The 24,217-nt window shown below is 40.1% G+C and overlaps 1 protein-coding gene across 1 annotated transcript in view; it reads right to left on the bottom strand.

Annotated features, from left to right (window-relative positions):
* STXBP4 (syntaxin binding protein 4) overlaps positions 1–24,217 on the bottom strand; it is a 175,771-nt gene that overhangs the window by 11,143 nt on the left and 140,411 nt on the right. The window contains exon 16 of the mRNA XM_035026798.1: positions 8,159–8,216. Coding sequence (XP_034882689.1) covers positions 8,159–8,216 — 58 coding nt within the window. The remainder of the gene's footprint in view (positions 1–8,158; positions 8,217–24,217) is intronic.

Here is a 24,217-nt window from a genome sequence, read left to right on the forward strand (position 1 = left end):
AAAATAAAGGGAGGGAGGGAGGACTAACCTCTGTTCAACGCTCACCATGTGCCAGGTGTTTTGCCAGGGGCTTACCCCCTCCCCCCTTATTTTATTGAATTCTCAAAACAAGCCTAGGAGATATAAACTACCATCCTTCTTTTTTGAATGAGAAAAGGGGGAACAAACAATTGAACACAGTATCAATTATACCAAGGTCACACTCATAAGTGGTGCGTAAACACTAGAACCCAGGTCTGTCTGACATTACGGTCCGTATTTTTTTTTTTTTTTCTCACCAATTGCTTCCCCAAATTGGCAATGACAGTCTTCATGCATTTGATAAATATTTATTTAGTCCCTATACACACCAGGCACCGTACTAGTTACTGGATATTCTAAGCCAGCCGTCACCTGGATGTCTACATTCAAACCAGTGGTTTCAATACAATTTATTCATAACTAAGAAGTGTTTGGGGACAAAATATTTCCTCCTTCAAGCCATCTTTTGATTTCTTCATTACAGTCTCATGAAGAATGAAATGCTCAGGATTCTCATGCACGTAGAGGATACTGAAGAGCTAACATGGGCTCTCCTTATCTATGCTTTAGTAGGTGCATAGAAATTACCCTAATGCCTCATCAAGTGAGCCTTAGACTTAGAGTCGTTTGTGAATAGATATTTCTTAACTCACCCAAAATGAATCAAAGCAGCCAAATTAATGAGGTCGTCAGAAGGCGGGCTCCTGACAGTGTCCACTAAAGAAGAGCTAAACTAATCTGCCAAGGATTTAGGAAAAATCAAAAGCAGCAGCTTATTATTTCCAATCCAGAAACCATACGTTCCTCTCACCCTCCCCTCCAATCACCCTAATTTGTAATTACATTAGAATTACCCAGCGTAGGCTATCCTTATAAAATAAAGTTAGGGGGCAAGAAAACATAACCTCTGATTTTTCTCTTTTGTGTTTTCTATTTTATAAGTGAGAGGACACAATGTAACTTAAGCCTTTAATTAATACAGTAGGCTGACAATGGCAAAGTCTTATTCAAATATAGGCTGTGATCCACATTCTTTCCTACCTGGGAACAACCTAATAGGATGTCCTACCTCAAGTCAATGAAGACAATTATCTAGGGTCATTAATTTCTCTGACTGGAGAGAAATGAAGAAAGCCATGCCTACCAGAAATCATTAATCTTTTAGAGTCATTAAGGCAAAGCTTTTAAATACTATCTTATAAGAACTTCTCTGGGTGGCTTGTCATTGTTTATTTCATTGTTTCAACCTACTCTTTGTATTATTACTGCTCATCCTGGCAGAGTTTCTGCATTAGCAAAATATTCTAGAAGACCAAAGATTGCAAAGATGTGGCATGTGTCCCCTACACCTCTTCCCCTCTGCAGCCACAGCAAACACCTAACTGATCAGACATCACTGAGGATGAACACAGCTTAGAATATTTCCCCAAACCATGCTTGAGACAGTGAGTTGAAATCTATTTGCCTTCCCTGCTCTAGACCGACACTTTTGTTTTATTCAGAAATTACTGACTTCCTAGGTTCTACTGATAGGCATTTTAATGTTGTAAGTATACTTCTTCCTATGTAATGGATGAAGTTTTTATAACATGAGGAGAGATCTCACATTGAAGGTGTATCAACACAAATGAACACGTGGAGAATTATAAGTTTAAGTAACTTTTAAAAACAAATGATTGGGGCACCTGGGTGGCTCAATCAGTTAAGCGACTGCCTTCGGCTCAGGTCATGATCCTGGAGTCCCTGGATCGAGTCCCGCATCGGGCTCCCTTCTCCTCAGGGAGTCTGCTTCTCCCTCTGACCCTCCCCCCTCTCATGTGCTCTCTCTCTCTCATTCTCTGTCAAATAATAAAAAATAAAATCTTTAAAAATAAAAAAAATAAAAACAAATGATTATACCTACTGGAAAACTCACTAATCACTATACATAGTATCATTCCATGTCTGAAGCAAGTGTCTAATACTGAGATATCTGTATTACTTATACAGATGTATTATTTATACAGATGTATTACTTATACAGATGTATACACATATATATATAACATACATATATACACATGGAAACATATGTTTATATACGATATATACAAACTATATATGTGTGTGTGTGTATATATATATATATATATATAAGCATATATATAAATACAATATATGTTTTACATATATTGTGAAATAGCATTGTGGTAGGCATCCTTTAAGCCAGGTCCCAGTAATCCTCACCTTTTGGCATTCTTACTCTTCTACATTGTACCAGGGTTGGTCTCTGTGACCAATAGCATATGGCAGGAGTGATGGTATATCACTCACTTTTAAGATTGGTTATAAAGCTTTGGTCTTCATATTTCTCTTGCTCTCACTCTTTCTCTTGTCTCTTGTTTTGGGGGAAGACTGCCATCTTGTTGTGTGCAGTCCTAAGGAGAAAGGTCCACGTTTTGGTGAGGAACTGAAGCCTCCTGCCAACAGCCAGATGTGTGAGCTTGGAAAAAATATACCAGCCCCACTAAGGCACTCTTCAATCCCTAGCCTTGGCTAATAGCTTGATCATAACTTCATGAGAAACCTAGAGAGAAAGAGCCAGAATGATCCATTAAAACCACACCTGGATTCTTGACCCTCTGAAACTGGGTGAGAAAATGTTTACTCTTTTAAGCTGCAAAATTTGGGAGAAATTTATCATGTGGCAATAGAATTAACAATCATGATCATTAATCACAGTGAATCTGAGTTTTTCAATAGAAAAAGAAAACACAATGAGAGCAATGTAGCAGTAATGTCTAATTTGTAAAAATTAAGTTTTACTATTAAACATAACTCAATAATTTTGTTAAATTTCATAACACATTTTAAAGTGGAGTCATATCAAAGGACTACTATAAATCTATAATAGTATACAACTTTCAAAGGGAAGAAACTGGCTGGGAAAATGGTTAAGTTAATCAGATAATTTCATCATAGCACCATCAAGATAACTGACATTTGTCATTAAATTTATTTATTTATTTTTTAATTGTTATTTTTATTTTTATTTTATTTTTTTTAAAGATTTTATTTATTTATTCATGAGGGACAGAGAGGGAGAGGCAGAGGGAGAAGCAGGCTCCAAGGAGCAGAGAGCCCGATGCGGGACTTGATCCCAGGACCCTGGGATCATGACCTGAGCCGAAGGCAGACGCTTAACCATCTGAGCCACCCAGGCGCCCTAATTGTTATTTTTAAAGATTCTATTTATTTATTTGACAGAGACAGACACATCAAGAGAGGGAACACAAGCAGGGGGAGTGGGAGAGGGAGAAGCAGGCTTCCCGCGGAGCAGGGAGCCCGATGCGGGGCTCGATCCCAGGACCCTGAGATCATGACCTGAGCTGGAGGCAGACGCTTAACGACTGAGCCACCCAGGCGCCCCTTGTTACATTTAAGAATGCTGCAACTCTCTAAGGAAAAAATATGAAAGTTTTCCTTCGAATGAACTGGTGTGTGCATATATATATATATATATATATATATATATATATATACACACACACATATATAGCGCGAGGCAAGCCCTCCCTATATGCATATTACATACACATATTGATACACACACACATATATATACAGACGTATACAGACACACGTTTGTTAGTTCTGTGAAATGCTGGCTCTAGCAATGCCAACATTTTGATTAAATTTGTTTATGCCAGGTAAAATGCTTTCTTCTCTTGCATCAGAACTTAAGTAGATGACTACAAAGTATTATTAGGTGTGCAATGGACATGTGCAGGAATATTCAATGAGGACTATATTCGTCTGGGCATTCTTGGGACAGCACTGACAGTTATTCCTTTGCCTGAGGCTTGGCTTCCATCAGATGGAACAATTCAATTTCCGGGAAGACAGTGACAGGTGTCAATTTCAGGGAAGAGATTATATGTATACAGACCATTATCTCCTCCGGTGTTCTGGAAGGGCAATTTCAACCTGTTCTCTTTAAGTAAAGGTAAGAGAGGCAATGACCTGAGTTCATTACTTGCTATTTCCTGCCTCCAAAGTACATTAACCTGGTAAATGAACTACTCCTACCTCAAAAGCTAAGGTTATCCAGGTTCAAAATTTCAGCTGGGGTAAATGGTAGGATGAAGATGAAAAAATAAGACAAAAAAGCTAAATAGTTCCAAGAAGGACACACAGTGGATGCTTGTGTGTGCAGCCATTATGAATGTGGCAACATCACCTGTCTGAACCCAGCAGCTAAGAGCCAGGAAGGACCCCCACCAGAATGTTAAGAGTGAGGGGAGGGAGTGAGGACAGCTAAACTTGGCTGGAAGTGTGTACTTTGGGTCAGGAGCTATGATAGGTGTTTCACATATGTAAGCTCATTCATTCTAGGCAAGAACCCTACGGAGTGCTAATACTCTTTCCATTCTGTAAATATGGAGAATTAAAGCTCAGAGAGCTTAAGTAAACATGCCCGAGGTCGTTCAGCTATCCTGTGGAGACACCCGCATTTGGACCCAAGTTTTTCCAAATCCAAAGCTCAGGCTCTTCTTTCCCCTCTATCAGATGGCTTTCCTATAATCAGCTCCACCTGCACCAGAACTCCTGAACTTGACTCACACAAACCCCTATAGGCCCACACCCAAGAGGTATTCACAAGCAATTCAAATTAGTTTGATGATCTGGCATCCTGTCCTCAGTTGAGAAACTCCTGGGGAAGAGGGTGAGGTGTGTAAAAGATAAAAAAGGAGAATGAGGGTAAGGAGATGGCCAGGCCCACTGAGAGCCACAAGAGATGACAGCTGGGTCCCATTCTAGTTTATAGAGCTTACCCTCCCCCTGCAGAACTCACTATATTATGCATAAGACTGACATTCATAAAGATTTTCTTTAGTAGCCTCATTGTAAGAAGGCAGGGAAGTATGCAACACTTATTAAGTAAAACTTGGATCAAGAATAGTCAAGCTAAAATAAATGCTGGTGCTTGAATGGGGTTAACTTCTAGCAGAAAAACCTAACTCAGGCAAGCAGCCCATTCCTCCACAAGGCTGAGTAAAGGAAGCAGTGGTACAGTATTAGCTTTTCTTATCTTTCCTATTTGGCCCTTCTAATCTCCAGGAGATAACTAAGTATTCTTAGAACTAAGTTTCTATTCTGCTGCTTAAAAATGGATAAAGTAAGGAGCTCTCCCTAAATCAAGACTTGTTTAAAATATCTTTCTTGTCACATGGAAACATACTACATTAAAATAAGGAGGTGGAGGTGGTAAAGCGTGTGTGTGTGTGTGTGTGTGTGTGTGTGTTTATGTATCCTGTGGAGGGGCTGGCTTTACTTACCTCGGCTCTGCAATTTTACTACTGCATGGCTTTGACCAAGTTAGCCTCTTTTCCACATAGTTTCTCCAACTGTAATGGTGATACAATGATATCCACCATTGTCCTTTGGGGAACAAACCTATCTTATCATCTCTTTTCTGCTTTCTTTGTAAGTCAAGGTTAAGGTCAAGGAAGAGAACTGATGGGCTTCCAAAAGACAGGTTTAAAGAATATATTTAGGTTTAGGCTTAAGGGATATATTTTCTATGCTGGAGTAGACTACATAAACGTAGTGTCTCTTTCTGTTCCTTCCACAGGACTGTGAGTTAGACCTCAGGGTAAATGATTTGTTTACTCTTTTTTCTCTTCTTTCCTCTCCTTGGATGCTATTCTTCCTTGTAGGAGGAGCCCAGCCCAAGACTGTTGTTCTGGTCTGCTAGACAGAGCTGTTTAAGCCAGCTGGGTACCCGGCAATGGGAAACACTCACCCTTTGGCTGGCTATCTCTTGCTCCCTCCTTGTCTTTGGTGGTCAGTGGTTGTGCCTTTGGTGTCCTTTCCTCACATGGCACTAGTTAGGCGATGACACTCAGCTTTGGATTAGGATATACTGACAGCCGACTGAGGCTAAGGAGTCCCCACAGGGTCTAGACTCATTTACTGATGTTTTTCAAAGGCCTTTGAACTAGAACCCCAGTAAATAATTGAATGCTAGTTTGCCTTCCTTTGATCAGGCACTTCTTTTGGGACTTTCTAGGAGACAGGCATGGCTGAAGGCAGGATGCAGCTCACCACCATCATAATACCACCCTAATAAGAGCCAAGCGGTGTCCATTTTCCACACTGTTAGCAGAATTAAGTGATACAATGCATAGAAAAGTACACCTAACATACGCCTGGTTACCGAGCATCAGGTTGTGCCCAGTAAATGCTCATTCTCAGGGCACCTGAGTGGCTCAGTCAGTTAAGGGTCTGACTCTTGATTTCGGCTTAGGTCATGGACTTGGGGTTGTGAGATTGAGCCCTACATCAGGCTCTGCACTCAGCATGGAGTCTGCTTGAGATTCTTTCCCTCTGCCCCTCCCCCTGCTCACGTGTGCTCTCTCTCTCAAAATAATAAATCTTTAAAAAAAGTTAAATGCTCATTCCTCTCCCCTACATTTTTTCCCTTAATCATTACAAAGTTAATATGAGAAAAAAACCAGTGAAAACGTGAATGTGGTTTTTCTTTTTCCTGCCACCTCTTTAGTACCCTCATTCAACTCTTACAGGAACTCAACATAGTAAACCCAGCGTATCAGGGCACAACTCTCCTTCCAGAAGAGACATGATTCTGAAAGTGAACAGTATGGTGCTAAATGTAATCCCTGCATGGGATTCCTGGGTTCTCTATTCCAAAAGTCCCTTTTCCATACATTATATACTACGCCTTTGCTTTATTACTTTTTGCTAGAGACCACAAGAAGAAAATACACCACAAAAACACATTGCCAGGTTTATCGTTAGTTTTTTTTCCCTCAAATCTTTTTAAATAAGAAGCTTTTGAATTCTGTTTTCAATGGTCATATGATTTTTCATGTCCCCCCCCCCCCCATTATGGGCTTCTCCATATTGTAAATTAATGATGACTACTGGGCATCTACTATGTTCAAAGTTCTATGCTAGGAGCTTAACATTTAACAACTCTATGAAGTAGGCAATACTTCCCTTACTTTATGATGAGAAAACTGAGGTGAAGAGGGTATAGGAACCCGTGTGAAGTGACAGAGCTTGGGAATCCAGAATTTGGATATTGCTTTGGAAAATACTTGTACAACTGAAAGGACATCAAGGACATATCTCCCCTTTCCTTTCCAAATGTATAACAAGAATACATTGCTAGAAAGGACAATAAAGGGAGTCTTTTAGGTTCCAAGAGTCTTTGGGATTCCCATTTGTGTTCTTATAATGTCAATTCTGACATGAAAGGAGCTGCCCAGAACAGAGTAGATCAGTCTGCTTTGTCCAGGATAAAACTAACCAGTTCAGTAGACAGAATATGTATTGCTATTGAAGCTTTCAAAGACATGTCTCTATCATTGGCAGTCCAGTATAGTAGAATCCTGGAGTCAAAAGACTTTGATTCTATTCTGATATGGTAATTTAGTAGCTGTGGATTTTTGGGCAACTGCTGCAAGCTCTTATGTTTTTCATCCATAAAACAGCGAAAATAAGGCATACATACCTCAAAAGGTGTTCTGAGAATCCACTCAGACAGGGTTTGTTCATATTATGCCTCGTTTATCTTGTTAGTTATTTATTATCTTTCCTACTATTATATAAATTCCATGACATCAGAGAAATAATCTGTATAATTTACTACTGAATCTTCAAGGCATGGTACATTGCCTGGCACACAGCAAATGCTCAAAATATATTTGCAGAATGAATGAACTATGTATACTGTAAAGCACTAAAAATGCTGATTATTAGTATTATTGTATTAAGTATGAAGAAGTGTTAAGATATACAAATCGATTTTTTCATTAGATATTAACTTCTCATAAGTATTAATACTTTTAGTCAGAAGTGAATTCAGGCAGCCAACATTTAAGTTCAAATTACGATCTTGTTCCAACTTTCTGCTGTTTCCCTTGAAATAATTACTAGTTTTTCACCCCCTAAACGATATCTGATATTAGCATTTAAATCACATGAAATGAAAATGGTGAGGCTTCATTTCTTGTTACTAATTTTTGTAACCTCCAAGAGGGTTTCTTGGTTTTGCTGATTATTCTGCAACTTCCAGGTTCTCTCCAGATGTGAAGGAAATTGCTTACTTGGTTGAGATGCTTGTACTTACTTGATGAAGTACTTGATTCCATCTGCTGTGTAAGCTTCCTCCCACCCATAAGGTAGATCTAGAGTGAAGGGAAACCAAAAATACACTTAATAAGATGATAAAGATAACTTTATTTCCTGGATGCAAACTTCCCACATCTTTACAATTATTTGAGTACATTTCTTGTACAAAATAATTTTCTTGAAAGGAGGAATTAAAACAATTCAGATGAGCTTTCAGACTCAGCATCTTTAGAACACAATAAATAAGTCCCGAACAGTTAACAATCTGCTTTAGTTGCATTAACTGGATTATGACTTGTCATTTACATGGGGTGAGCATTTTTGTCAGCAGGATTCAAGCAAAAATTTTTGGTGCAGGGGGTGGTTCTTGCCTGAAGGCAGAAGGATGGACAAGATGGCCCCTGCTTGTCTATTCTGGCTCAAAGTTTCCTTAATTGGCTCCCTTACATTCTTTCCCTCAGCTCTGCAGGAAACTGGTGCTTGAATGCCAGATCAGCAGGGGCTTGAAAGTAGCTTCTGGACAAGACCAAATTCCTTGTGAAGTCTGAAAGTTTAGCAAAGTGATTTACAATGGATTGTGGCATTTCATTTTGTTCATTAAGAATTTTGTGCACTAAACATAAATGGCCAAACAATTTGCTAAACTTAGCTTTCATTTCTGTAATGGGTTTGAGAGTAGTTAGTGAGCTATAAAGAAATGCAGATTGAAGTAAGCAAGAAATTATTTGGCCATATTTCTGTAAATGAGTACATTTGTGTCCTCATATCAAGAGAACAGGCCCATGTTGAGTAGCCACATTCTTTTATGTTGCAGCTATGGATGGTACCCCTCTAGAATACAATGGTTTCTATCCTTCTGCTATATCCCTGCATGCTGCTAAGTTTTTTTTTTCTATTTTTAAAAATTTTTTATTGTTATGTTAATCCCCATACATTACATCATTAGTTTTTGATGTAGTGTTCCATGATTCGTTTGTGCATAACACCCAGTGCTCCATGCAGAACGTGCCCTCCTCAATACCCATCACCAGGCTAACCCATCCTCCCACTCCCCTCCCCTCTAGAACCCTCAGTTTGTTTTTCAGAGTCCATAGTCTCTCATGGTTTGTCTCCCCCTCGATTTCCCCCCCTTCATTCTTCCCCTCCTATCTTTTTTTTTTTCTTAACATATATGGCATTATTTGTTTCAGAGGTACAGATCTGAGATTCAACAGTCTTGCACAATTCACAGAGCTCACCATAGCACATACCCTCCCCAGTGTCTATCACCCAGTCACCCCATGGGTCCCACCCACCCCCACTCCAGCAACCCTCAGTTTGTTTCCTGAGATTAAGAATTCCTCATATCAGTGAGGTCATATGATACATGTCTTTCTCTGATTGACTTATTTCGCTCAGCATAACACCCTCCAGTTCCATCCACGTCGTTGCTGCTAAGGATTTTAATTGACCTTTTGGATCAGTCCTTTGATCCTGGCTTGTTATGGCTCCATTGATGGGTATAATGCACAAAAAAACAGACTCCATGGCTCAGGTAGTCTACTTCTTTGGAAAGTAACTGAGCTACCACAATAGACCACTGACTTCCATTCCCCTAAGTCTCAGCCTGAGGCAGAGCAAAAATGCACACACAGTAACTATTTGAATGAAATAAAACCTTACTCTGTCACCATTCACTTCTTGAAGAATATTCTTTGAGAACAGTTCTGAAGATGTTGTTTCTATAATTAAGAAAAGCTTTATTTTAGATCTATTTCCAGTCCATTAACACAAGTTGTATAACATAACACCTTTGCTAAACATTCTGTAACTGTTTCCTTTGCTAATGAACACAGGCCACCTAGGAGTTTCTTTGCTCTCTTAGTGAATAAATGTTCCTATTTTAATTAGAAAAATGAGCATTTCTGGGAAGTCAGCATAAGTGAATGACTGGCTTCTTACAAGCCTCTGAAGTGACCACTATGTCTATCTCTTCAGGCAGCATGTGCCCAGCAGCATGGGCCAGGGTTGCCCGCTGCTGCACTGGTTCAAGGGGACTTATTTTCTTTTTTCACACTTTCTGTGTTTTTCTGACAGATCATTTTACTGATCACTGACAACCACCTTGCCTGCAGGGGAGAATGTCATGACTGTACAGAAGAATCTTGCTTTAATGATAAAAATGCTCAGAAATCCCAGAATATCCGGTCAATAAGGCAAAGGACAGCTAAAAGTTAAGTAGAAAGTCATTCTAGGGGGCGCAGCAAGATGGCGGAGGAGTAAGAGACCTGGATTTCGTCTCCTCTCAGGAATTCAGCTGGATAGGGATCAAACCATTCTGAACACCTACAAACCCAACAGGAGATCGAAGAAAGGAATAGCAACAACTCTCTGAACAGAAAAGCGACCACTTTCTGGAAGGTAGGACGTGCGGAGAAGTGAATCCGAGGCGATATTCGGGAGGATAGACGGCGGGGGAGGGGCCTCCATCGGCCGCTTCTGGCAAGTGATAGAGCCGCGGAGCACAAAATCGGAACTTTTAAAAGTCTGCTCCACCGAGGGACGTCACTCTGGTGGCTAAGCGGGGGGTGGAACCCTCCGGGACAGTGTGGTCTCAGGACCCTCGGGGTCACAGAAAGACCGCCGGTGCCTGAGTGTGGCAGAGCTCCCAGGTATCGGAGCAGGGAAGCCGGCTGCAGAGGCGGAGCCCAGGCGCGGGCTCTCAGCTCGGGGTTGCCATAAACCGTGATCCGCGGCACAGTCGGGCCACTGCTCCCCAAGCAGGGACCCAACAAGCGGCAGATCCGGGGAGACTCACCTTCCTCCCCCGGGAGGAGCCGTGCGGGAGTGCACCGCAGGGATCTGCTGGGTTTGGAGACTCCGCACGGGGTCGGGTGCCAAAGATAGAGGCGCGCGGTCGCAGGCCGGGTGAGCACGGAGTGCGGCCGGAGACCGGGGAGACGGGAGTGACTGACGGCTTTTCTCTGGGGGCTCACTGAGGAGCGGGGCCCGAGTTCTCGGCTCCTCCGGGGCAGAGATTGGGGGGCCGCCATTTTCACTCTCCGCCTCCAAAGCTGTACGGAAAGCTCGCAGGGAACAAAAGCCCCGGAGAGCAAACCCGAGCAGATTACTTAGCTGGGAGGGGGCAAGGGCGGGGCAATTCTGCCTCTGGCAGAGACATTTGGAAACCACGGCATCAGGCCCCTCCCCAGAAGAATAGTGAGAACAGCCAGCCAAGACCAAGTTTACCGATCAATGAGAACAGCAGAACTCCAGCGCTAGGGGAATACTGCACATAGAATTCATGGCTTTTTTACCATGATTCTTTAGTCTTTCAAAGTTAATTTTTTTTTAACTTTTTATTTCTTTTTTTTTTTGAATTTTTCTTTTTCCCTTTTTCAACCAACATCTTATCAATCCCTTTTTTAAAAAACATTTTTATTTTTCATTTTTAGAGTCATATTCTATCCCTTCATAGTAGTTACCCGTATTTTTGGCTTATATATATATAAGTTGTTCTTTCTTTAAAATTTTGAGATAGTTTCTTCTAACAGATTAAAATATACCCTAAATCTCTAGTATATGGTGTTTTCTATTCCCCTGCCTGATCACATTCTCTCCCTTTTTTTTTCTTTTTTCTTTTTTTAAATCCTCTTCTTTCTTTTTTCAAACAACTTCTTATCAATTCCTTTTATAAAATTTTTTATAATTTCCATCTTTACAGTCATATTCCATCCCTTCATCATATCAACCCTTATTTTTGTACATATAGAAGTTTTCCTTTCTTTAAAATTTTGGGAGGCACTTTCTTCTAAAAGACCAAAATACACCCCAAATCTAGTGTGTGGCACTGATCTATATACCAGCCTGATCATATTTGATCACATTCTGGTTTATTTTGTTGTTGTTGATTTGTTTTGTTTGTTTTTGTTTGCTTTTATCTTTATCTATCTTTTTCTTTTTTTAATTTTTCTTTTTTCTCTCTTTCCGTTTCTTTTTCCACTGCTTCAGGTCTTTTCTGATTTGTTTAGAGTATATTTTCTGGGGACGTTGTTACTCTGCTAGCATTCTGTTCTCTCATTAATCTATTCTCCTCTGCACAAAATGCCAAGACGGAAAAAATCACCTCAACAAAAAGAACAAGAGGTAGTACCGACTGCCAGGGACCTACTCAATACAGACATTAGTACGATGTCAGATCTAGAGTTCAGAATCATCACTTTAAATATACTAGCTGGGCTTGAAAAAAATATGGAAGTTATTAGAGAAACCCTTTCTGAAGAAGTAAAAGAACTAAAATCTAACCAAGTCGAAATCAAAAAGGCTATTAATGAGGTGCAATAAAAAATGGGGGTGCTAACTGCTAGGATAAATGAGGCAGAAGAGAGAATCAATGATATAGAAGACCAAATGATGGAAAATAAAGAAGCTGAGAAAAAGAGAGATAAACAACTACTGGATCACGAGGGCAGAATTCGAGAGATAAGCGATACCATAAGACGAGACAACATTAGAATAATTGGGATCCCAGAAGAAGAAGAAAGAGAGAGAGGGGCAGAAGGTATAATGGAGCAAATTATAGCAGAGAACTTCCCTAATTTGGGGAAGGAAACAGGCATCAAAATCCAGGAAGCACAGAGAACCCCTCTCAAAATCAATAAAAATAGCTCAACTCCCTGACATCGAATAGTAAAACTTACGAGTCTCATAGACAAAGAGAAAATCCTGAAAGCAGCTCGGGAGAAGAGATATGTAACCTACAAGGGTAGAAACATTAGATTGGCAACAAACCTATCCACAGAGACCTGGCAGGCCAGAAAGGACTGGCAGGATATATCCAGAGCACTAAATGAGAAAAATATGCAGCCAAGAATACTATATCCAGCTAGGCTGTCACTGAAAATAGAAGGAGAGATAAAAAGCTTCCAGGACAAACAAAAACTAAAGGAATTTGCAAACACAAAACCAGCCCTACAGGAAATCTTGAAAGGGGTCCTCTAAGCAAAGAGAGAGCCTAAAAGCAACATAGACCAGAAAGGAACACAGACAATATACAGTAACAGTCACCTCACAGGCAATACAATGGCAGTAAATTCCTATCTTTCAATAGTTACCCGGAATGTAAATGGGCTAAATGCCCCAATCAAAAGACACAGGCTATCAGACTGGATTAAAAAACAAGACCCATCGATATGCTGTCTGCAAGAGACTCATTTTAGACCCAAAGACACCCCCAGATTGAAAGTGAGGGGGTGGAAAACCATTTACCATGCTGATGAACACCAAAAGAAAGCTGGGGTGGCAATCCTTCTCTCAGACAAATTAGACTTTAAACCAAAGACTGTAATAAGAGATGAGGAAGGACATTATACCCTACTTAAAGGGTCTATCCAACAAGAAGATCTAACAATTGTAAATATCTATGCCTCTAACATGGGAGCAGCCAATTATATAAGGCAATTAATAACAAAAGCAAAGAAACACATTGACAACAATACAATAATAGTGGGGGACTTTAACACCCCCCTCACTGAAGTGGACAGATCATCTAAGCAAAAGATCAACAAGGAAATAAAGACTTTAAATGACACACTGGACCAATGGACTTCACAGACATATTCAGAACATTCCACCCCAAAGCAACGGAATACACATTCTTCTCTAGTCCCCATGGAACATTCTCCAGAATAGATCACATCCTAGGTCATAAATCAGGTCTCAACTGGTACCAAAAGATTGGGATCATTTCCTGCCTATTTTCAGACCACAATGCTTTGAAACTAGAACTCAATCACAAGAGGAAAGTCGGAAAGAACTCAAATACATGGAGGCTAAAGAGCACCCTACTGAAGAATGAATGGGTCAACCAGGAAATTAAAGAAGAATTAAAAAAATACATGGAAACCAATGAAAATGAAAACACAACTGATCAAAATCTTTGGGATGCAGCAAAGGCAGTCCTAAGAGGAAAGTATATAGCAATACAAGCCTTTCTCAAGCAACAAGAAAGGTCTCAAGTACACAACCTAACCGTCTACCTAAAGGAGCTGGAGAAAGAACAGCAAATAAAGCCTAAACCCAGCAGGAGAAGAGAAATAATAAAGATCAGAGCAGAAATCAATGAAATAGAAACCAAAAGAACAGTAGAACAGATCAACGAAGCTAGGAGCTGGTTCTTTGAAAGAATTAACAAGATTGATAAACCCCCAGCCAGACTTATCAAAAAGAAAAGAGAAATGACCCAAATCAACAAAATCATGAATGAAAGAGGAGAGATCACAACCAACACCAAAGAAATACAAACAATTATAAGAACATATTATGAGCAACTCTATGCCAGCAAATTAGATAACCTGGAAGAAATGGATGCATTCCTAGAGATGTATCAACTACCAAAACTGAACCAGGAAGAAATAGAAAACCTGAACAGACCTATAAGCACTAAGGAAATTGAAGCAGTCATCAAAAATCTCCCAAAAAACAAAAGCCCAGGGCCAGATGGCTTCCCAGGGGAATTCTACCAAACATTTCAAGAAGAATGAATACCTATTCTTCTGAAACTGTTCCAAAAAATAGAAATGGAAGGAAAACTTCCAAACTCATTTTATGAGGCCAGCTTTACCTTGATCCCAAAAACAGACAAAGACCCCATCCAAAAGGAGAATTATAGACCAATATCCTTGATGAACATGGATGTAAAAATTCTCACCAAAATACTAGCCAATAGGATCCAACAGTACATTAAAAGGATTATTCACCACGACCAAGTGGGATTTATCCCTGGGCTGCAAGGTCGGTCCAACATCCGCAAATCAATCAATGTGATACAATACATTAACAAAAGAAAGAACAAGAATCATATGATGCTCTCAATAGATACAGAAAAAGCATTTGACAAAGTACAGCATCCTTTCTTGATCAAAACTCTTCAGAGTATAGGGATCGAGGGTACATACCTCAATATCATAAAAGTCATCTATGAAAAACCTACAGCAAATATCATTCTCAATGGGGAAAAACTGAGAGCTTTCCCCCTAAGGTCAGGAACGTGGCAGGGATGTCCACTATCACCACTGCTATTCAACATAGTATTGGAAGTCCTAGCCACAGCAATCAGACAACAAAAAGAAATCAAAGGCATCCAAATTGGCAAAGAAGAAGTCAAACTCTCACTCTTTGCAGATGATATGATACTTTATGTGGAAAACCCCAAAGACTCCACCCCAAAACTGCTAGAACTCATACAGGAATTCAGTCAAGTGGCAGGATAGAAAATCAATGCACAGAAGTCAGTGGCATTCCTATACACCAACAACAAGACAGAAGAAAGAGAAATTAAGGAGTCGATCCCATTTACAATTGCACCCAAAACCATGTGATACCTAGGAATAAATCTAACCAAAGAGACAAAGGATCTGTACTCAGAAAACTATAAAATACTCATGAAGGAAATTGAGGAAGACACAAAGAAATGGAAAAACGTTCCATGCTCATGGATTGGAAGAACAAATATTGTGAAGATGTCAATGCTACCTAGAGCAATCTACACATTCAATGCAATCCCCATCAAAATACCATCCACTTTTTTCAAAGAAATGGAACAAATAATCCTAAAATTTGTATGGAACCAGAAAAGACCCCGCATAGCCAGAGGAATGTTGAAAAAGAAAAGCAAAGCCGGCGGCATCACAATTCCGGACTTCCAGCTCTATTACAAAGCTGTCATCATCAAGACAGCATAGTACTGGCACAAAAACAGACACATAGATCAATGGAACAGAATAGAGAGCCCAGAAATGGACCCTCAACTCTATGGTCAACTCATCTTCGACAAAGCAGGAAAGAATGTCCAATGGAACAAAGACAGTCTCTTCAACAAATGGTGTTGGGAAAATTGGATAGCCACATGCAGAAGAATGAAACTGGACCATTTCCTTACACCACACACAAAAATAGACTCCAAATGGTTGAAAGACCTCAATGTGAGACAGGAGTCCATCCAAATCCTAAAGGAGAACACAGGCAGCAACCTCTTTGACCTCAGCCGAAGCAACTTCTTCCTAGAAATATCGCCAAAGGCAAGGGAAGCAAGGGCAAAAATAAACTCTTGGGACTTCATCAAGATAAAAAGCTTTTGCAAAGCAAAGGAAACAGTCAACAAAACCAAAAGACAACCGACAAAATGGGAGAAGATATTTGCAAATGACAGATCAGATAAAGGGCTAGTATCCAAAATCTATAAAGAACTCATCAAACTGAACACCCAAAGAACAAAGAATCCAATCAAGAAATGGGCAGAAGACATGAACAGACATTTTTCCAAAGAAGACATCCAAATGGTCAACAGACACATGAAAAAGTGCTCAATATCGCTCAGCATCAGGGAAATCCAAATCAAAACCTCAGTGAGATACCACCTCACACCCGTCAGAATGGCTAAAATGAACAAGTCAGGAAACGACAGATGTAGGCGGGGATGCGGAGAAAGGGGAACCCTCCTACACTGTTGGTGGGAATGCAAGCTGGTGCAACCACTCTGGAAAACTGTATGGAGGTTCCTCAAAAAGTTGAAAATAGAGCTACCATATGATCCAGCAATTGCACTACTGGGTATGTACCCCAAAGATACAAAAGTAGGGATCCGAAGGGGTACGTGCACCCTGATGGTTATAGCAGCAATGTCCACAATAGCCAAACTGTGGAAAGAGCCAAGATGTCCATTGACAGATGAATGGATAAAGAAGAGGTGGTATATATATAGAATGGAATATTATGCAGCCATCAAAAGGAATGAGATCTTGCCATTTGCAACGACGTGGATGGAACTGGAGGGTATTATGTTGAGTGAAATAAGTCATACAGAGAAAGACTTGTATCATATGATCTCACTGATATGAGGAATTCTTAATTGCAGGAAACAAACTGAGTGTTGTTGGAGTGGGGGGTGGGGTGGGAGGGATGGGGTGACTGGGTGATAGACACTGGGGAGGGTATGTGCTCTGGTAAGCGCTGTGAATTGTGCAAGACTGTTGAATCTCAGATCTGTACCTCTGAAACAAATAATGCAATGTTAATATAATATATATATGTTAAGAAAATAAAAGAAGAAGAAGAAGGTAGCGGGAGGGGAAGAATGAAGCGGGGGAAATCGGAGGGGTGGACGAACCATGAGAGACGATGGACTCTGAAAAACAAACTGAGGGTTCTAGAGGGGAGAGGGGTGGGAGGATGGGTTAGCCTGGTGGTGGGTATTGAGGAGGGCACATTCTGTATGGAGCACTGGGTGTTATGCACAAACAATGAATCATGGAACACTTCATCTAAAACTAATGATGTAATGTATGGGGATTAACATAAGAATAAAAAAAAAGAATAAAAAAAAAAAAAGAAAAGCATTCCCATTTAAAAAAAAAAAAAAAAAGAAGGTCATTCTAATGGAACTAAGGTTTTTGTCCAAATGATTTGTTTGTCCAGCCATTATAGGTATACTTCTAGATTTTAAGTCACAGATTTTTTTTTTCATGAAAAGGAGAAAAAAATGTACACTTCGGTATCTTTTAATCCACAGCGTCATTTAAAAATTAACATTGACATTGTAGTACCACACATTCTCTATGCCATCAGAATAGAATTCCTGCCCTTTCTTTTTCTTTTTAAAGATTTTATTTATGGGCGCCTGGGTGGCTCAGTTGGTTGAGCGACTGCCTTCAGCTCAGGTCATGATCCTGGAGTCCCGGGATTGAGTCCCACATCGGGCTCCCTGCTCAGCAGTGAGTCTGCTTCTCCCTCTGACCTTCCCCCCTCTCATGTGCTCTCTCTCTCTCTCATTCTCTCTCTCAAATAAATAAATAAAATCTTAAAAAAAAAAACCTTTAAAAAAAAGATTTTATTTATTTGTCAGAGAGAGAGAGAGAGACAGTGAGCGAGCAGGGGGAGCGGCAGGCAGAGGGAGAAGCAGGGAGCCTGATGAGGGCTGGATCCCAGGACCCTGGGATCATGACCTGAGCTGAAGGCAGATGCTCAACCAACTGAGCCACCCAGGAGTCCCCTGATTATTTTCTTACAATCCATTAAACAAGGACTATAACTTCACAACAGACTTATTAAAGGTACTAATCCATATCCATTTTAGTCAATATGGTTAATGAAGGACTGTAGCCACAAAGATGATTCTTTTGTGTTAAATAATATGTACAGCTTATTTTAGGATAAATTCTCTGTTCTGAAAAAATACGCATTTCTTTTTAGAAGACTGAATGGTTTCTTCTTTTTCATGCAGCTACTATAATCTGAAAAACAGAATTGGAGGCTAAATTGATAGTAATAATCTCTCAGTGATAGTTCAGTACTAGAAAACACAATCACTGTCCAATTATAAACTGAAAAACACAATACTGATAAACCAAGTAGCTTACTTCATACAAAAAGAGCACTTTTGATTTCCATAAGCTCGTATGCTCACGATAGACTCAGCTTTCCATTAGAAAATGATTTCATTTCTTCACAATAAGTGATTTGGGCAAAATTATAACAAGATCTAAATACTTTTCAATAATCATTATTATTCCAAGGCATTAAATTTCTTCCCATTCCTCATTTGCTTTATTCTTGTAAATATATAATGTTTCTATTTTTCCTTTTCATTTCATATCTGTCTTAAAACTATTATGACAACTATAATCACTTGAAATTGTTTCTGATTGGAAGTGTTTGTCTATAGACTCTCACATAACATTCTTTCCATCAGAGATCATCTGTTTCCAATCAACCACTTCATGGGGATGACTCCAAAATCTTCATGAGTATTTGCCAAAGTAAGAGTATTATACATATTTAGCTGTCACCTAAAACTCAACATATCCAAAACTAAACTCATCATGTTTTTGTACAAACTACTTTCCTTCCAGTTTTCCAGTCTATTTAGGTAACGAGATTCTCTTTGTCGTATTTGGCCCATTCATCAAATATGTATTGATCATTTACTATGTGTTCAGTATTTTGCTTTGTGTTCAATATGCAATGATGAACAAATAAAGATGGACCTTGGTCTGTGGAGCCTTAAAACATAACCATAAATAAAGACAGTGTTAAAAATAGAAATAAGTACAACGATAGAAAAGTGTTGAATACTGTGAAAGAGTAACTTACAGCACAGACAAAGCCTAAATCCCCAAACACACAAAGAACTACAAATCAGTAAGAACAAGGCCAGTGACAAACAGGAGTCTGGGGAACATGCTGAACATTCAGGACACAGGAAAGACAAATGCACTTAAACACATGAAAATATGTTTAACTTCACTCTTAATGAGACAAATACAAATTAAACTATTATGAGATGCCATGTATATCATGTTAGCAAAGATTAAAAAGTTGTTTAATAAGAAGACACTGTTGAGAGTGTGGAGAGACAGTCATTCCCATACTGATGGGAGTATAAATTTTTCCCATCTTTATGGGAACTTGTCAATATCTACATAAAATCTTAAATGTTATTAATACCAGCTGACATTTATTGAGTGGTTATGTGGTAGACATTGTTCCAAGTACTACACATGTACCAACTCTGTTAGGCCTCATGGCAATTAAAAGGTACTGCAATCATCCCCATTTTACAAATGAGGGAACTGAGGCACAGAAAGGTGAAATCATTTGCCCAAGTTACACGGCTGGCAGGTGGCAAAGCCCAGACTCTTAAGCACTATCCTCACTGTCTCCATGTACCATTTAATCCAGCAATTCTTCTAGGAATTTAGCCCACAGATAGGTTTTCTGTACAAGATTACTAACGGTTAAAAAAAAAAAAGGATTGGCAATAATCTAAATAACCACCAATGGGGACTGACTGAAAACAACATATCCAGATAATGGGGTGTTGTCCAGCTGTGAAAAAGAATGAGGAAGTAATTTTTGTACTAATTTGAATAGGGGGTATGGGATAAAGGATCTCTGGAGGAACTGCAGTTAAGGAGGTATGGACATGGGGAAGAACACTCTAGGCTGAGCGAACAGCATGTGCAAAGGCTCTGGGGATGGGAAAAACTTGGCACATTTGAGGAACTGAGAGATTACTGTTGTTGGAGCATAGTGAATGAAGGAGGGGAGAATGACACAAGATTTGGCTGGACAGATAAGCAAATATGACTGTGCAGGGTTTTGCGGGGCATGTTAAAATTGTTTGAAAGTTTCTTAAAAAAGAAGCAGGAGATCTGCTTCTCATTAAGATGAGGAAAGCTGCAAAGAATTTTGCTCCCACCATATGTAGGGAAAAGCTGTACAACCTAAAAAATATAATAATTTTTTTTTTAGTCCCTCAGAGACTGAGTTTCTCACCTGAGCTGACCTGAGGTGAACTGAATTCCAAAGGGTGATGAGCAACTCCAAGAAAAGATGGGGCACATGAACTCTTCTCTCTTGGCAGAGTGCCGTAAGAAATGCTGCCATAAAAGTGGGTAAGAAGAAAACATCTAAAATTATAACAAATTTGTAAGGCCTGATTATGGGCTAGCATGATAGTTTTTAGTGTTCCTGGGAGCTCCCTGCCCTCCCCAAGGAGAATCTGCTCTCCCTAAACAGCTCCTTGCTGACGAGAAAGATTGGGAGTGGGCAGGAGACCTGAGAAAGCCCCCCAGGTGGTGCAAGCTCATGGAAAACCTGCAAAGTTTTGAGGGAGGAGCAGGTGTACCATCCACGTTCTGGGCCCTGCATGAGTACAAGATGGTGGTCAACTGCTATGAGGGACAAGCATAAAACTGCAGAGCCCTCAACCCTCTCTGATACGAAGGAATAGCTTGCTATGGCTGGGGAAAAGCAAGAGACATTCTCCACCCTGGACAGGACACTTAGTGACATGAAGCAAAAGTCATCTGTTCCTGGGGGACAGAAATTGTCACACCCCCAATCTCTGCCCAAACTCCAGGAAAATCTTGTTTGTCCTGGTGGGGGGCAGGGAGCCACAGGAAACCTGATGTCTTCTTCATCTTGCATCAACACTAAGTCACTGGAGGGGCAAGGGCAGGAAACCTTTCAAATCCAGAATCCTACACTAATACAAAGCAGAGTCTGATTTCCACAAGGAGAGGGGCAGGAAACCCACTTGAGCACTAAGTAGGAAGTAGGGTTGTCTGCCACTGGGGAGGGCAGGAAGGCTGAGAAAGTCCTTACCCTGTGACTTGGGCACAGGGCCTGCTAAACCAGAGATTGGAGTAGGAAAACCAAGAGCCTCTCCCCAATGCTTACTCCGCACATCCACCTCTAACCTTGCACCGAGCAAAAAGCAAGAGCCATCTATGGTTGGGGAGGGAAAGGGAGCAACATTAAACATCCACATCCACTGTGATGTGCGTAGAACCTGCTGCCTCCCAGCTGAGGATGGAACAGTAACACTGAGGAAAAACCCTCCAGCATTCTGGACCTTACATAACCACAAGGGAATGGCAGACAACCACTGGACGACTCTAAACTCATTGTAATTCTAGAACCAAAATGTAAACCCAGCTTGCCTACAATGAGACTGAATGCCTCACCCTCCCCCACTACCACCACCTGCCACTCTAATGGCCTGACAGAGATGAGACACACCCACTTCTGGGCTTAAATAATATTTATCCCAGTGTCTGTGGCTTTGTACATTCAATGTCTGACATTGAATCAAAATTATGAGACACAAAGGAAAAAACAAGAGAAAAAAATAGAGATCATTGTCAAAAGATAAAACTACCAACAGAACCAGATTCATGGATAGATAAAATATTGGACCTTAAAATAATTATGATTATACAGTAAAAGATCTAGTGGAATCTAGTGAGTTATGGTTGTATAACCTATAGCAATGCTCATTAGTTATGTATATTGTGCAGAAGGTGGATGATTGAGCTTGTGGAGGCCCGGAGTCTCGTGAAATAGCGTGACGGTAGTTCAGAGGGCCAAGTGAATTGAAGGGATTTGTAAGAATGACTGAAATAATGGGCCCCAGACTATACACTGAATGAGAAGACAAGTAAAAACTACAGTGGAGGCTGAAGGATAGAGAAAATAGGTGGGAGGTCTGACTGAGGACCACAGAGCATATAATGAGCTGGAAAAGTGGGAGGTTTGATAGGGAGTGCAGGGAGTTTGAACCAAGGTCCTTGGTGAAAGTGGAGGAGCACAATGAAGTGGGAAACAATGGGCAGTGGACAAAAGAATGGAAGAGTAAAGGTGGTAGGTTCACATGGACGATGATGGCAGGAACTGGGATGGGGAGAAAACTGAGAATTCTTAGAATAAAATAAAGACAATACCATCAATCTCAGAACTCAAAGAGAGCCAAATTTACTTGAAAAACACTTGATAGTATAACTCGTATAAAAGTTCAAATACATCTTACTTCTAGGATCTGTTATCTTGAGAGGAAGAGAGGGAGAGAAGGAGAGGGCGAGGGAAGGGGATGAGGGAAGGGAAGGGAAAATAGAGCAGGTGAAAGAGAGAGAGAGAGGTTTCTAACTCACAGTAAGGTTTCCCTAAAGAATATCACAATCATCACATAGTAGAATTTTCACTTGATTTGCAGTCAGAAAATCCAAATCTGTATGTAATGTTCTTCAAATACAAGTCGAATAACCATGGAAAAGTAATAATCTTGTGGAGTCTCAACTTTCTCATCTACAGTATACAGTAGTGATTAATAGCCATTGTCTCACCTAGGGGTTATCATGAGACTCTCATTAGAAAATATAAATTAAACAATGATATACAAAAGGAGACCATTATTAGTCATAGTAATGAAAATAACAGCTCATTCTTCAGAGCTATGGTTCCAGAGATATATAGAGTAATGGATGCTTAGTATAAAAAACAAGTATTTAAATTATCCACAGGGGAAATGTCTATTAAGGTGTAGGTATATATTTTTTTACAATCCCCTTCTTAATTACAGGAAATGATACGGTCTCTATTTCACCCATGAAAACATCCTTTGAGTGGTGTGATGGTAAATATTTGACAACCACCTCTTGCGGGGGCTGGGGGGAGCTCTCGTTTGTAGCATTTGCTGATTTCTGTAGTGTAATTACTCCTACCATGACTGATTTCAAGCTACTAATGTGATGTCACTGACTACAGGGTTGGGAAGCGACGCCAAGGGGTACACCAATGTGTCGTGTTCCCAGGTGTAAGAGACATAAACAAGAACAAAGATGATAGTACAGCGTAGGAAAATGATTAGGCAGTGGTGAGTTTTGAGTATTTATTACCTTTTTTTTAACGTAGTATAATTTACTGTTTAAATATTTTGATTTTTAGTAATGGCCATGTTTGACAGTCAGCACATAAAAGTACTAGCCAGCTCCAATATAACCACTGTGGAGCTCATCTCTTCGTTCCTTAGTCCTAACGGACAGAAAGTTCCAAAAATCAAAGGAGAGAAATACCATTTTGTCCATTAGGTGATTACATGCAACTGGTATCAGCCTCGTCTGATGACGTGGAGAATCCACTGCCCCAACAGTACATCGTGTATTTATCAAATGTTTACATAGAGCTTTCTATGTACCTGACATTCTTCCAGGCATCTCATGAACATTAACTCACTGTATCCTCATAACAACCCTTTGAGATCAGTGCTATTATTGACCTTATTTGACAAGAGAAAACTGAGGGGCACAGAGGTTTAAGTAGCTTGCCCATTGTCACACTGCTAGTAACTGGTTCAGTCACAGTTTGTAGGAATCTGGGGCTACAGCCTATGCTTTTAATGGAAGTGCTGTGTGGCTTCCGCTTCCCTAATTCCTGGGTACACTGCCAACGATCAATATTTCAAAATGGTCAAATAATACCTTTGCCTAACTTTCTGAACAAAAACAATAACAACAACAACAAAAAGAAAACGAAACTCCCATATCTCAATTTCTCCATTATTACCCAGAGAAATGCTCTTTTGAAAGGAACTGAAATAATTTTTAGGCTTGAACACAAAGCAGTCTATTTTAGAGACATTTTATGTTAGATTTACAATTGTACAAGTTAATTCGTAGGTCTGAATCGCAGTGCCAATTTTAAAAGAGCTACCAGCTAATTTCACTATGAAAAAAGGAATCTA

The sequence above is a fragment of the Mirounga leonina genome, unplaced genomic scaffold (assembly GCF_011800145.1).
Source record: "Mirounga leonina isolate KUSES-001 unplaced genomic scaffold, KU_Mleo_1.0 Mir_200, whole genome shotgun sequence".
NCBI classification, from domain to species: domain Eukaryota; kingdom Metazoa; phylum Chordata; class Mammalia; order Carnivora; family Phocidae; genus Mirounga; species Mirounga leonina.